Below are 12,624 nucleotides of genomic sequence, written 5' to 3'. Positions count from 1 at the left end.
TAGTATTTCCAGGTTTTGGGATTACATGTAAGTATCAATTAATTCTTTACACCCTTACATATTGCCTAAAGCTTTTATAATAAACATTTACTACTTTCATCGTACAAGTGTTAATTTCATGAAAAACTCTTTATAGAGCATGATTTTCATTTATATATGCATTTGTATATATGTATTCCAAAATATTAACAGTGGTTATCCCTGGGTAAAAATACTCTGGGTAATTCTTGTTTTCCTCTTTGTGATTTTCTGCATTTTCCAAATACTACAATTATAAAGTTTTAAAGAAGTTTATTAAAAAATAAATTACAAAATGGCTATAGCAATAGACTATTTTCTCATTTATCTGAAGAGCAAAGATGAAGAAGTTTGATAGTCCCTGTCAAGAGTGCTGATGGGACTGACCTTTGGTACAGCCTCCAGGGAGGGTTTATAAAATACTGCTCTGACAAATAGTGGTATTTGTCAAAATTATAAATGCACATACTCTCTGACCTAGGAATTCCACTTCTAAAATTTGGTCCCACAGGTATAGTTACACAAAAGTATTCATTAAATCACTGTTAAGATTAGAAACAATGTCCATCAACAGGGTTAAACAAATGATGATCCATCCAGTATGCTGCCATAAAAAGGAATGAGGAAGCTTTTTTATGTTTGAAAATAGATGGTCTTCAACATATATGCTGTTAAATAAAAAAAAGATATTGAAAATACCACATATAAAATGATAACATTGTGTTAAGAAAAAAGATGGTTGCACAGCAGTGTGAATGTACTCAATGCCAACTCGCTTAATGCCACGTACACTTAAATATGGTAAATTTTTAGTTATGTGTATCCTTCCACAAAAAAAAGGAGTGGGGGAGAATAGGGAGAGGCCAGCCCAGAGGCACAGTGGTTGAGTTCGTGCACTCTGCTTTGGCGGCCCGGGGTTCACAGGTTCAGATCCTGGGTGCAGACCTAGCACCATTCATCAACCCACGCTGTGGTGGCGTCCCACATAAAATAGAGGAAGATTGGATAGATGTTAGCAACAATCTTCCTCAAGCAAAAAGAGGAGGCTTGGCAACAGACAGCTCAGGGCCAATCTTCCTCACACAAACACAAAAAAGAATAGGAAGAATATATTTGTAATTGCTTGTTTAGCCACAGAATGTTTCTGGCATGATACACAAGAAGCTGGTAAGGGTTGCCTCCAGGGAAGGGTAACTGAGGGATTGAGGGGGAGATAAGATTTTTCTCTGTATACTTATGAATCGTTTGGACTCTGAACTATGTGAATGCATTACCCAACAGCAAATAAACAATTTAAATTTTAAAACAAAACTTTTAAAATGGGCTTTTTGTTAAAACTGTTATACAGGGGGCTGGCCCCATGGCCAAGTGGTTAAGATACCGCGCTCTACTTCAGCGGCCTGGTGTTCGCAGGTTCAGATCCTGGGCGTGGACCTACAGACCGTTCCTCAAGCCATGCTGGGGCAGCATCCCACACAGAACTAGAAGGACTTACAACTAGGATACAACTGGAGCTTTAGGGAGAAAAAGAAACCCTGCTACAAAGTTTTCATTGGATTTGGTACCTAATATACATTTGTTGCTCTGGGGCAAGGACAGCAAACTACAGCCCATGGGCCAAATCCACCTCAGGTCCTGTTTTGTAAATAAAGTATTATATGAACACAGCCATGCTCATTCATTTTACAAGTTGCCTACGGCTGCTTGGGGCAGAATTAGGTAGTTGCAACAGAGACCATATCATCCTCAAAGCCTAAAATATTTATTTTCTGGTCCTTAAAGAAAAAGTTTGCCCAAATCTGCCCTAGAGCAATTAAAATAATTTAAATATCAAATGGGTTTCCTAATGTTCTTTTTTTCTAAGCGCCCACGCCCCCTGCATTTCTTTTTTTTTCTGGGAAAGATTCCCCCTGAGCTAACATTTGTTGCCAATCTTCCTCTGCCGTTTTTTTTCTCCCCAAAGCCCCAGTACATAGTTGTATATTCTAGTTGTAAGTCCTTCCAGTTCTGCTATGTTATTAGGTGGAAAAGGTGCATTGCTCATGACAGGGAAAGTCAGAAACTGTCCCTATATAACTCAAAGCCAGCTGGACACTTTTATCTCAAGTGAAAAGCAGAGCAAAGTTTCTACAACAAAACCCAAGCTGTTCTGAAGTGAGCTCACATCCCCACAATGCCAGACAGAAAGCCACAAGTTGAGCTGAGCTGAGCTGGGGGGAAGGCCAAGTGGAGCCTGGGAAGCAGGAGATGGAAGTTGGTTCCCGACTCTGCCATGTGACAGCTGGTATGGCCCCCCAGTAGCTCTAAGCTTAGTTTCTTCATAACGGCACCTCAAGCTCTACCCCCGAAACACCCCATGAGTACTAAGGTAGATCAGAACCAGGTCTTGTACACAGATTAGCCAGAACAGGCTTGCCAAGAGAGGCCTTCATTACTCACCCGCTGAGGATTACTATGAGAAAGTGAGGACCACATCAGGCTTCCAAGGCCCAGAACTCAGCACATGCCCAGAAAGACAGGATAAAACCTGACGATCTTCTACATCCTTTTAAAAGCCAAACTTAAGAAAAAATTCTATTGAAAAATAATAGTTTTCATGTTATACAACAGTTTTCGAATTGTATTCCATAGAGCTTCAGAGGTTCTACAGATGGGTGTCTTTTTTTTAAAGATTTTATTTTTTCCTTTTTCTCCCCAAAGCCCCCCGGTACATAGTTGTATATTCCTAGCTGTGGGTCCCTCTAGTTGTGGCATGAAGGACGCTGCCTCAGCGTGGTTTGATGAGCAGTGCCATGTCCACCCCCAGGACCCGAACCAACGAAACACTGGGCTGCCTGCAGCGGAGCGTGCGAACTTAACCACTCGGCCACGGGGCCAGCCCCCGATGGTTGTCTTTTTTTAAATGGGACTATTTTAAAAAATCAAACGAAACAAAAAATGCACATTCAAACATGTTCCAAACTTAACATTAAGACAATAGAGCTCACGACTACACATAATTCTGCACTGCTAGGCTAGCTCAGCATACTGTTGTCCTTGAAACACAGCTTTTCTTCCCATCTCTGATTAATCAAAGTGACTAGCAGCAGTCTACTTAGAAAAAGACACCCCTCCAATGGCCACACGCATTAGGCTTGTCTCACAAAAAGAAAAGCAACCGAGCCACTGAAGTGCTCCAAGTTGGTAACTGTCACTCACAACCCTGACTGCACATCAGACTTCATGGGAATGGGCAAACATGCACATTTCTGAACTTAAAGGTGAAGATTATCCATTTTGAACTTCCAAAATTACTGCTTTTACCTGTTATACATTTTGGGGTTCTGTGAAAGAGTCCAATATGAAAAGGGGTTCTGAAAAAGTTTGCTGAAAAAGTTTGAAAACCACTGACCTAAGAAAACTAAAGGTCATAAATATCAGGTACTACTTGAGACTATTCAAGTACCTTGAATTTCCGGAGGTTACCATGAAGGCTACTCAAAAAGAAAAAACTCCCTAAACCTAAGGTGTGTGTATACATGCGTGCGTACACGCACATACTGGTAAAGGGGGGAGGCGGGGCATGGGCGGGGCAGCCAGCCTAGATAATGCCATTATGTTTCAAAAACCAATTTTCTGGTTTCACTTCTCAGTTGTAAACGCGAATCCCAGAGTGAAGGCAGTACAGGGAAAGGGCACTTGACTGGGAGTTCTGGGTTCAGATCATAACTTGATAACTTATTTAATAGTTCTGCAACCATAAGTAAATCACTAATGGCTCTGTAATTGTGTTTTCCCAACTATAAAATGGGAGAAATAAATGACTGGAGACAGCCTTCTTGGAGGTGAAATGGTATTTATGAAAACACTCCAGAAACTTTAAATCACTACTCCACTGTACACAGTTGCGATTATTAATAAAAAGGGCACTACTGTGGTACCATCAACAACAAGAAGGAATGAACTATCGAAACACAGAACAACTTGGATGAATCTCAAGGAAATTATACTGAGTAAAAAAAGCCACTCTCAAAAAGATACATACCACATGATTCCATTAGCCAACAATCCTAAAAGCACATAATTATAGAGATGGAAAACACATTAGTGGTTTCCAGGGTTCAGGGATGGGGAGGAAAAGATAGGTGTGGTATAAAGGGAGTAAGATGATTAGAGTCTGGTGATGACACTACACTTGAATAATGGATTGTGGTGGTGATTACATAAGGCTATACTTGTGACAAAACTACATGGAGCTACATGCACACACAGATGAACACATGCATAACTGGGGAAATCTAACTAAGCTCTATGGATTGTGCCAATGTCAATTTCTTGGTTTTGATGTTGTGTTGTGGTTGTGTGGGCAGTTGACATCGGAACCGGGTCTGAGGGAGGGGTTCATGGGACTTCCCTGTACATTTCTTTGCAACCTCCTGTGAACCCATAATTACTTCAAAGTGTTTTTTTCAAAAAAAAGCACTGGGAAATAAAAAACAAAAGCAAGTGGGCCTACTCATTTTCTGGTCCTTCTGAAAGTTTAAACTATGGCAAAGCCTCAATGTTTCCAGAAATCAAAGGAATAGAGAGATTATTGAGTACAAAGAAGACAAATTCAAAGAAGAGGCATAAAGCCAACCGTATATTAAGTCAAGATCCAAAAGTGAATTTCAAAAAAATCAATGCCACACTGACCTGTAGCACTATAAAGACAAACAAATAAAATTTTAACACAGACAGCAGGCCAAGAGGCTAGGCCTTTTTCCCATAAGCTCAACAGACTATGTGGATTAGTACCAGGTGGTCGACAGCCACCCGCTTTTCTGAAACAACCCCTACTCCCACCCCATCCATATCATAACAGAGGGAGGTCCCAGGCAACCTTTTTGTACAATGTGACCTTGTCCACACCTCCCAACCTCCACCACCACCAGACCAGATGACTAGACCAAGGGCGGACATTTGACCATGATGAACCTCGTTGCCCCCTGACCTCAAGTGACTTTCCAAAGGCTAGTATCTGATCTAAACCAGACTGCAATTCCTTCTCCAGGAATTTAGAATTGGGACTGAAATTCTAACATCAGCCTAGCTAGTCTCTTAAATACAAAAACATAAAAACAAGCCTGTAGCACAAAGAAAAAGAACCAAGTGGACTCCGGGGAAAAGCAGGAAAAGGGGTAGACCAAGCCCCTCAAGATGGAATTCTGGGCTCCAGAGACTGGCTGCATCTCTGCCCCTAGATTCCAGGACTCGTTCTGTTTTCCTAACAGTATTATAATTTACCGCCAAAAGAACCCTAACCAATATAAGCATGACTTACAAAACTCATGTTCCCTGGCCAGCCCAGACATGAAGGGTATTTATGACAACCTCTGGAGTCAGCCAGACAGCAACTACCTCCACCAGAACTGTGATTAAGAGTAAGAGAAGGGCCAGAGGCAAGCAGGCGCTGGCCAGTGATGGTCTCCCCAAGCAAGTAGGGAGACCCAACCCACAGGCATATCCCAGAGATGGAGATGACAGATACAAATGTCAGAAAATGAAGAACAAGAAACACAAGTTATAAAACTGGCCTCCATTTCTTTGGGCCATAAAGAAAATTTACCTCGAAGAGAAGGTATGGGTCCACATGATGTTAAACTGCCATCCAGAGATTTGGGTCCCTGCTGTTCAACTCCTCACTGTGTGACCACAGGCAAGGCGCTTCCCATTTGTGGGTCCCAGCTGCCCCAAGCAGAGCATGAGAGGTTTAGACTCAATGATCCTTCAAGTCCTCTCTTATTCTGTTAATAGGCTATTTACACCAGCCTGAGATTCAGAGCTGAACCAAAAAGCCAAGCTCAATCTGCTGCTGATAATACCGCCTATCTGGGACTTCTGACAGGACTCCTTATTTTTACTGGCCTCAAACTGCTATCTCTCAAAATCCCCTCCAAGGACCAGTTTGTGTTTCTCTAGACCTGTCTCCTGGCAGCTCTACCTACCTGAATCATGAAGTCATTTTCCTCCTGGACCTCACAGATGCAGCGGACCACTTCAAAATCGTAGCGGTCATCCCCATCGACTTCCTCGTCTGGGTTGGTGGTCACGTCGACATCTTGGCCATACTCTTCATCGCTCCAAAGAAAGCTCTCAGAAGAGGACTCACTCAGATTATCCTCCTCTGAGAGGAAAGGGAAAACAATAGTCACTATTTTAAATGATAGCTATAAAATTTTTAAAACCCTAGACTGTCAGGAGTGGAAATGACCTTACAGACCCACTCTATGAACTTTCACAGAGCTGGGAAAGGGGAACTCCAGTTTTCTAGGGCCTGCCATCTAGTAACAGCCCAAATGATGTATGCTGCCTGGCGGTGAACTGAACTGCATTTCCTCATTTTACTGAGAGTGAAGCCTAAGGTAAGTGGCTGCTCAAGGTCACAGAGGACTGACACTGGCAGAAGAGCTACAATTAATTCCCCATGAACCATACAGACCATCATCCCTAATGACTCAAACGTGTTCCTCAATCTTATCCCATGCAGCCAGGACCTGGCTTTCAGTCAAGTCTGTATCCACAGCCACCTTTAAAATTTTGTAGACAGTGGGGAATGAGGAAGGGGCAAATGCTAGGAATAAATCAGAACTAGAATCACTAGGTCTTGGTGCCTGATTAGTTATAATTGCAGCTAAGCTTTACTGATCACTTATTCTGTACAAGACACTGATACAGTACTTTCCATATACTCATTAACTCCTTTTAAACTCACAATCACCCTATAAGTTGCTGGAAAGGGGGAAGCTTCAAGATTGATTCAGATTCTCCCTGAGCAACCAGGTTAAATGCAGAGGCCATCAACAAGGAATGAATGGGAAGGGCAGGTGTATAAGGGGATGGAGGATAATGGATCTGATCATAGACACACTGGCGCGGAGGTACCTTAGAGACATTCAACTAAGATCAAAGTTGCAGAGAAAGGAAGTTCAGGGAAGGCGTAGGAAATGGCTTTTGTTTTATTCGATATACTTTTTCTTTTTTTTTTTTTTGAGGAAGATTAGCCCTGAGCTAACTACTGCCAGTCCTCCTCTTTTTTGCTGAGGAAGCCTGGCCCTGAGCTAACATCCGTGCCCATCTTGCTCTACTTTATATGTGGGACGCCTATGACAGCATGGCATGCCAAGCAGTGCCACGTCCACACCCGGGATCCGAACCAGTGAACCCCAGGCCACCAAGAAGCAGAACATGCGCACTTAACCGCTGCGCCGGCCTGATATACTTCTTATTTTTAAAATATAAGAGATTATACTTGCAGAGGGCCTGGGGAGCAGATTAGAATATCAACATAGATTCAGCCTTCTCAGACTGTAGTGCTGTACAAATGATCAAGTCAGCAGAGAGCCACCTTACCGGATACTTTCACTTTCCCTTTGTGGTTTCCAGATTCTGAGCCATGGAGCTGTGGGCTCATATGGACCCCAGGCTTGTGTGAGGACCCACACCTGGTGACAACAAATGCCTTGGGTGGGGAAGGTTCCTGGGAGGTGTCACTGATCTCCTCACTGCAGGGGCATTCTGGAAGAACAGGATCAGGAAGGAATTAGCAACCCCAGACACCATGAGAGCATTCCATAAGCAATCCCATCCAACCAACAGCTGTGCTGTTCAAACAGCTCAAAGGCTTGGGAGCAATTCAACTAAAAATTTTTGTGGGGGCTAGACACACACTTTTCAAGAAGTGAATCCTTTCTTGAAAGGGTTCAGAGATGTGTGTTTAAGAGTCATGTGTGCAAACAAATACAGGCGTTTATCTGCATATCCTCGCCTATTATGATACTTTCATGCACTCTGCCCTGTAACAGGACACAGTGGCCAGTGCATCAAGAGAGGGAGGTTTTATAAATGCCAGCCGGGCCTGGAAACACCTGGCTGAGTGGGCTCCTCCCCTGCCAGAGCCCATACTAGGCTGAGCCCTCAAGCACCAGTAAAGGCCTGCTGGCCCTTCCAGGCTCAGAGGCCAGGACCAGGGAGAAACCAACCCCTCCCCACCCATGGTAAGGAAACCCAAGTGTAACAACTCCAGGGAAAAATTACCAAGTTTGGTTTTCCTTTTCTTTTTCTTTTTCTTCTTTGGCTTCACTCTCACAAACTCTTTGAATTTCTTCTCTTTATTCTTTTCCTTGTCTTTTGAAGCTAGAATTAAATATAAGTTTAAGTATTGGCATTCTAACGTTTTGTGTTCAACACTGAGATATTTATTAGTAAGTGATTAAGCATGTCCAACGAGAACTAAAATGGGTAATAGAACAGAGTTTCAGGTCTGATTCTGCCCGGGAGGTCAATTTCCATGCCCCTTAGAGGTCTGGAACCTTTCCTCCATCACTAAGCCTTTTAACCAGGGGTAGGCAAACTCTGGCCCACTGCCTGTTGTAGTAAATAAGTTTTACTGAAACACAACATCCTCATTCATTACATGTTGACTATGGCAGCCTTCACGTTTCAAAGGTAGAGTTGAACAGGGAAGACACAACCTTATGGCACTTAAAGCTGAAAGTATTTATTGTGTGGCCCTTCACAGAAAAAGTTTGCCAACGCTCTTTAGATCACTGTTCCTCAATGCTGGCTACATATTGCAATCATCAAGGGAGATTTTTAAAAAGTGAATGCCCAGGTCCCACTCACAGAGATTCTGATTTAATTGGCTTGAGGTGTGACCTGGGTGACAGGATATGGTTTGATTCTCCTTTTCTGTGTAATTGAGGTACAATTCACAAAATATAAAATTAGCCATTTGAAAATGAGCAATTCACACTTTCCAAATACCACAACTTTATCTGCTACTCCTCACAGCAAAACTCCTTGTTAGCAATACTCACCATCCAAAATTCTCACTTCACAGATTTTCCCAATTCCATTCTAAAAAACTTCCCACCTACCACTTTTTTGAGATCAGTTTTCAAACTTAACTATAGCCTCACAGTTGCAAAAATCCAGTTGTTTCTTCTATCTTATCAAATATATCTGTAGCACTTCAAATAACTGATCATGTCTTTTTAGATGTTAAGAAGTGCTTAAGCATACATTTATCCTATGACCTAGCCATTCCACTCCTGGATATTTACTCAAAGATAACATATGTCCACAGAGACTTGTACATGACTGCCCATAGCAGCTTTTGTTGTGACTGCCCAAACTGAAAACTGCCCAAATGTCCTTCAACAGGTGAATGGATAATTTGTGGTGTATCCATACAATGGAATATTTTTCAGCAATAAAAGTATGCATTGTTAATATATGCAGCAACATAAGTGAATCTCAAAGTAAGTATGCCTAAAGGAGCTAAATAAAAACTCATACATACAGCACAATTCCATTTATATAAAATTCTAGAAAATGAAAACTAATCTATAGTAACAGAAAGGAGAATAGTGGTTGCCTGGGGATGAAAGGGAGGGGAAGGGTAGGAAGGAAGAATTAAAAAGAGGCATGAGGAAAGTCTGGGAGGTAATGGATATGTTTACTATCTTGATTGCAGTAATACCTGGGTATATACATATGTCACATCTCATCAAATTATACAATTTAAATATGTGCAGTTCGTTGTACAACTAATCTTCAATAAAGCTGCAAAAAAAGAACAATCCAGTGGCATGTAGTACATTCACAATGTTCTACAATTAGCTCTACCTCGTTCCAAAACACTCCCATCACTCCGAAGTGAAACCCCTTACCAGTGAGCAGTTTCTCCCCAGTCCCTGGTCCCTGCCCCTCAACGCCTGGCAACCACTAATCTGCATCTGTCTCTATGGATTTATCTACTATGGACATTTCATATACATGCAATCATATAATATGTGACCTTTTGTGTCTGGCTTCTTTCACTTAGTATACTGTTTCTGAGGGCATCAGGATTTTTAAAAACACTCTCCAAGTGATTCTGATGTGGAATCAAGATGCATCACAGAGCAGGTGTGGGGTAGGGTAAGCAATCAGAGTCAATTGACTTTAAGTACTTCTGTGCAAGGAAACCACAACATCTCATTTAATCCTAACAACAACCTCTGTGTATCATTCCCATTTTACAGATGGGGAAATTGAAGCTTAGGGAGGTAAAAGCACCTGCCTGATATCACGGATATTTAAAAGTAGGTTCAGCTGGCTCTCCAGCACCATGTCAGAACTGCCACCAAGGCCCCTCTCGCGAATGAGCATCAGAGTGGATACAGTCAGAGAGGACAGTGGGCTGCACCTATCGGCTGGCAAGCATGGGCTCTTTACAGGCGAAAGTTAATCTACTGGCTAACGAACATAAGACTTCAGGGTCCCTAAGCTCCCTTCCTGTTAAAAACACTCTGCACTGGGAAACAAAGTTCAATGAACAAGAACTCTAGAAAAGACCTTGGCAAACTTACAAAAATACTCATTTTAAGATTAAGAAACCAAGGCCCAAAGAAATGAGTTGACTTAGCCAAGGTCATACAGTTGATTAGCAAAATACGGCCAAATGCTTCCTGAATTTCATAAAAGCTATCAATATTTACTGTCCTCTGATCCTGGGAACAGAGCCTTCCTCAGATATAAAAATAGAACAACTCATTTCTGCACATTCTCTCGGCTACAAACATATTATTAGTCATGGTTTAAATTCATTTATCAACAAATATTTGAGCGTCTACTATGTTCCAGGCACCATTCTAGGGAGAATGGATATGACAACAAACAAAAAAAGATAAAAACCCCCACCCTCACAGAGCAACATTCTACTGGGTAGGGCAGAAAACAAGTAAGTTATATACTATTTTAGGAGGTGATTAGTGCTATGGAAAAAATAAAGCAGGGAAGGGGGACAGTAAGAATGAGGGAAGGGGACACTTGCAATTTTAATAGTCTGTGGTCAGAGAATGGCTCACTGAGAAAAGGACATTTGAGCAAAGACCTGAAAGGAGTGAGAGCATGAAACATGCAGAGATCTGGAAGAGTGTTCCAGGCAAGGGGACAGCAAGTGCAAAGACTCAAAGAGCAGGCCGTCAGTGGTCCGGAAACAGGCACAGGGAACACTTCCTAACCCATCCCACAAGACCAGCATTATCCTAACACCAAAATCAGACGAAGACATTACAAGAAAGGAAAATTACAGACTAATCTCTCTCATGAACACAAACGCAAAAATATTAGCAGACTGAATCCAACAACACATAAAAAGAATTATTATACCATGACCAAGTGGGATTTATTCCAGGTATACAAGGCTGGTTCAACATTTAAAAAAAAATCAATTAATGTAATCTACCATATGAACAGGCTAAAGAAGAAAAATCATCTATCAACTAAAGCAGAAAAAGCATTTGACAAAATCCAACACTCATTCATGATAAAAACTCTCAGAAAACTAGGAATAGAGGGGAACTTCCTCAACTTGATATAGGACATCTACGAAAACCCTACAACTAACTTCATACTTAATGGTGAGAATTGGATGCTTTCTCCTTAAGATCAGGAACAAGGATGTTCCCTCTCAATACTCCTATTCAACATTGTACTAGATATCCTAGCTAGTACAATAAGACAAAAAAAAGGAAATAAAATACAGATTGGAAAGGAAGAAATAAAACTGTCTTTGTTTGCAAAGACATGATTGTTTATGTAGAAAATCCCAAAGAACTGACAAAAAAACAAAAACTGGAACTAAATGATTATATCAAGGTTGTAAGATACAAAGTTAATATAAAAAAGTCCGTTGCTTTCCTATATATTACCAATGAACAAGTGGAATTTGAAGTCAATAAATAGCAAGGAGGCCTGTATGCCTCCACTGAAATTGAAATTAGAATAAGGTTGAGGGAGACAAGATGATGTGGGCTAAAAGCAGACCACGCAGGGCCTTGTAAGGAAGCTGGCCTTTACTATGAGTGACTTAGGAGCAGAGCCTTAAATGACACTGGCTACAACCTTGTGACCACCAGGATATCCAACCTGAAAAGAGCACTGAGAAGTGAGATGGCAGGACACTAGGTCCTCAACCAACAGTCCTGGAGCAGTACCTCCCCTGGATTTCCCCATTACGTGAGCCAACACATCCCTTTTATGTGGAGTCAATTTGAATTGGGTTTCCTGTTACTTGTAAATAAAAGCATCCTAAGTGTTGCAGCTGGTCAGAAATATGGTCACATTAAGCTTTAAAGAGTCCTATCCTGAGGCTTCAATTAGAGGAGTAGACAATGAGGATAAAAAGAAGCGATGTCTTAGGAAATTGTTCTATAGAAGCCTGTGTTCTCTGAACACAGAGGGAAGAGAGACAGCCCTCAGAGGCTCACCCTAGCTTCTGGCTAAAGGTTGTGAAGTCAATATGTGCCCTCAGGTGGCAGACTCACAGGGAGAATTGCCCAGCAGGGCCTGGGCTAACCTAGGTGAGTCCCTGAGGAACAGAGGCAGACAAGATGACAACAGGCAGAGCTCAGTCAGACTACCCACAAGCACAGGAAGTTTCCTGCAGGGAGGCACTCCTATTCCCCCCACTGCAGGGCCCAGGGGCAGGGCTTCCTTCTCAGAATCCTAAAAGACAGCCAAGCCTAGAGGTGAGAGTATGGGTTCTGCAACTAGATTCAAATCGTGACTCCAGCACCTGCTAGATGTGTAACTAATGGT

The 12,624-nt window shown here is 42.0% G+C and overlaps 1 protein-coding gene across 3 annotated transcripts in view; it reads right to left on the bottom strand.

Moving 5' to 3' along the window:
- Window positions 1–12,624, bottom strand: part of PHF20 (PHD finger protein 20) — a 144,374-nt gene that overhangs the window by 21,823 nt on the left and 109,927 nt on the right. For all 3 annotated transcript variants that reach the window (XM_046679353.1, XM_046679354.1, XM_046679352.1), the window contains 3 exons: window positions 8,074–8,172; window positions 7,390–7,554; window positions 5,985–6,163 (listed from right to left, as the gene is read on the bottom strand). In XM_046679353.1, the coding sequence (XP_046535309.1) occupies window positions 5,985–6,163; window positions 7,390–7,554; window positions 8,074–8,172 (443 nt within the window). The remainder of the gene's footprint in view (window positions 1–5,984; window positions 6,164–7,389; window positions 7,555–8,073; window positions 8,173–12,624) is intronic.

Source organism: Equus quagga, chromosome 12 (genome assembly GCF_021613505.1).
Source record: "Equus quagga isolate Etosha38 chromosome 12, UCLA_HA_Equagga_1.0, whole genome shotgun sequence".
Classification (NCBI taxonomy): domain Eukaryota; kingdom Metazoa; phylum Chordata; class Mammalia; order Perissodactyla; family Equidae; genus Equus; species Equus quagga.
This window is presented reverse-complemented; position numbering and strand designations above follow the sequence as displayed.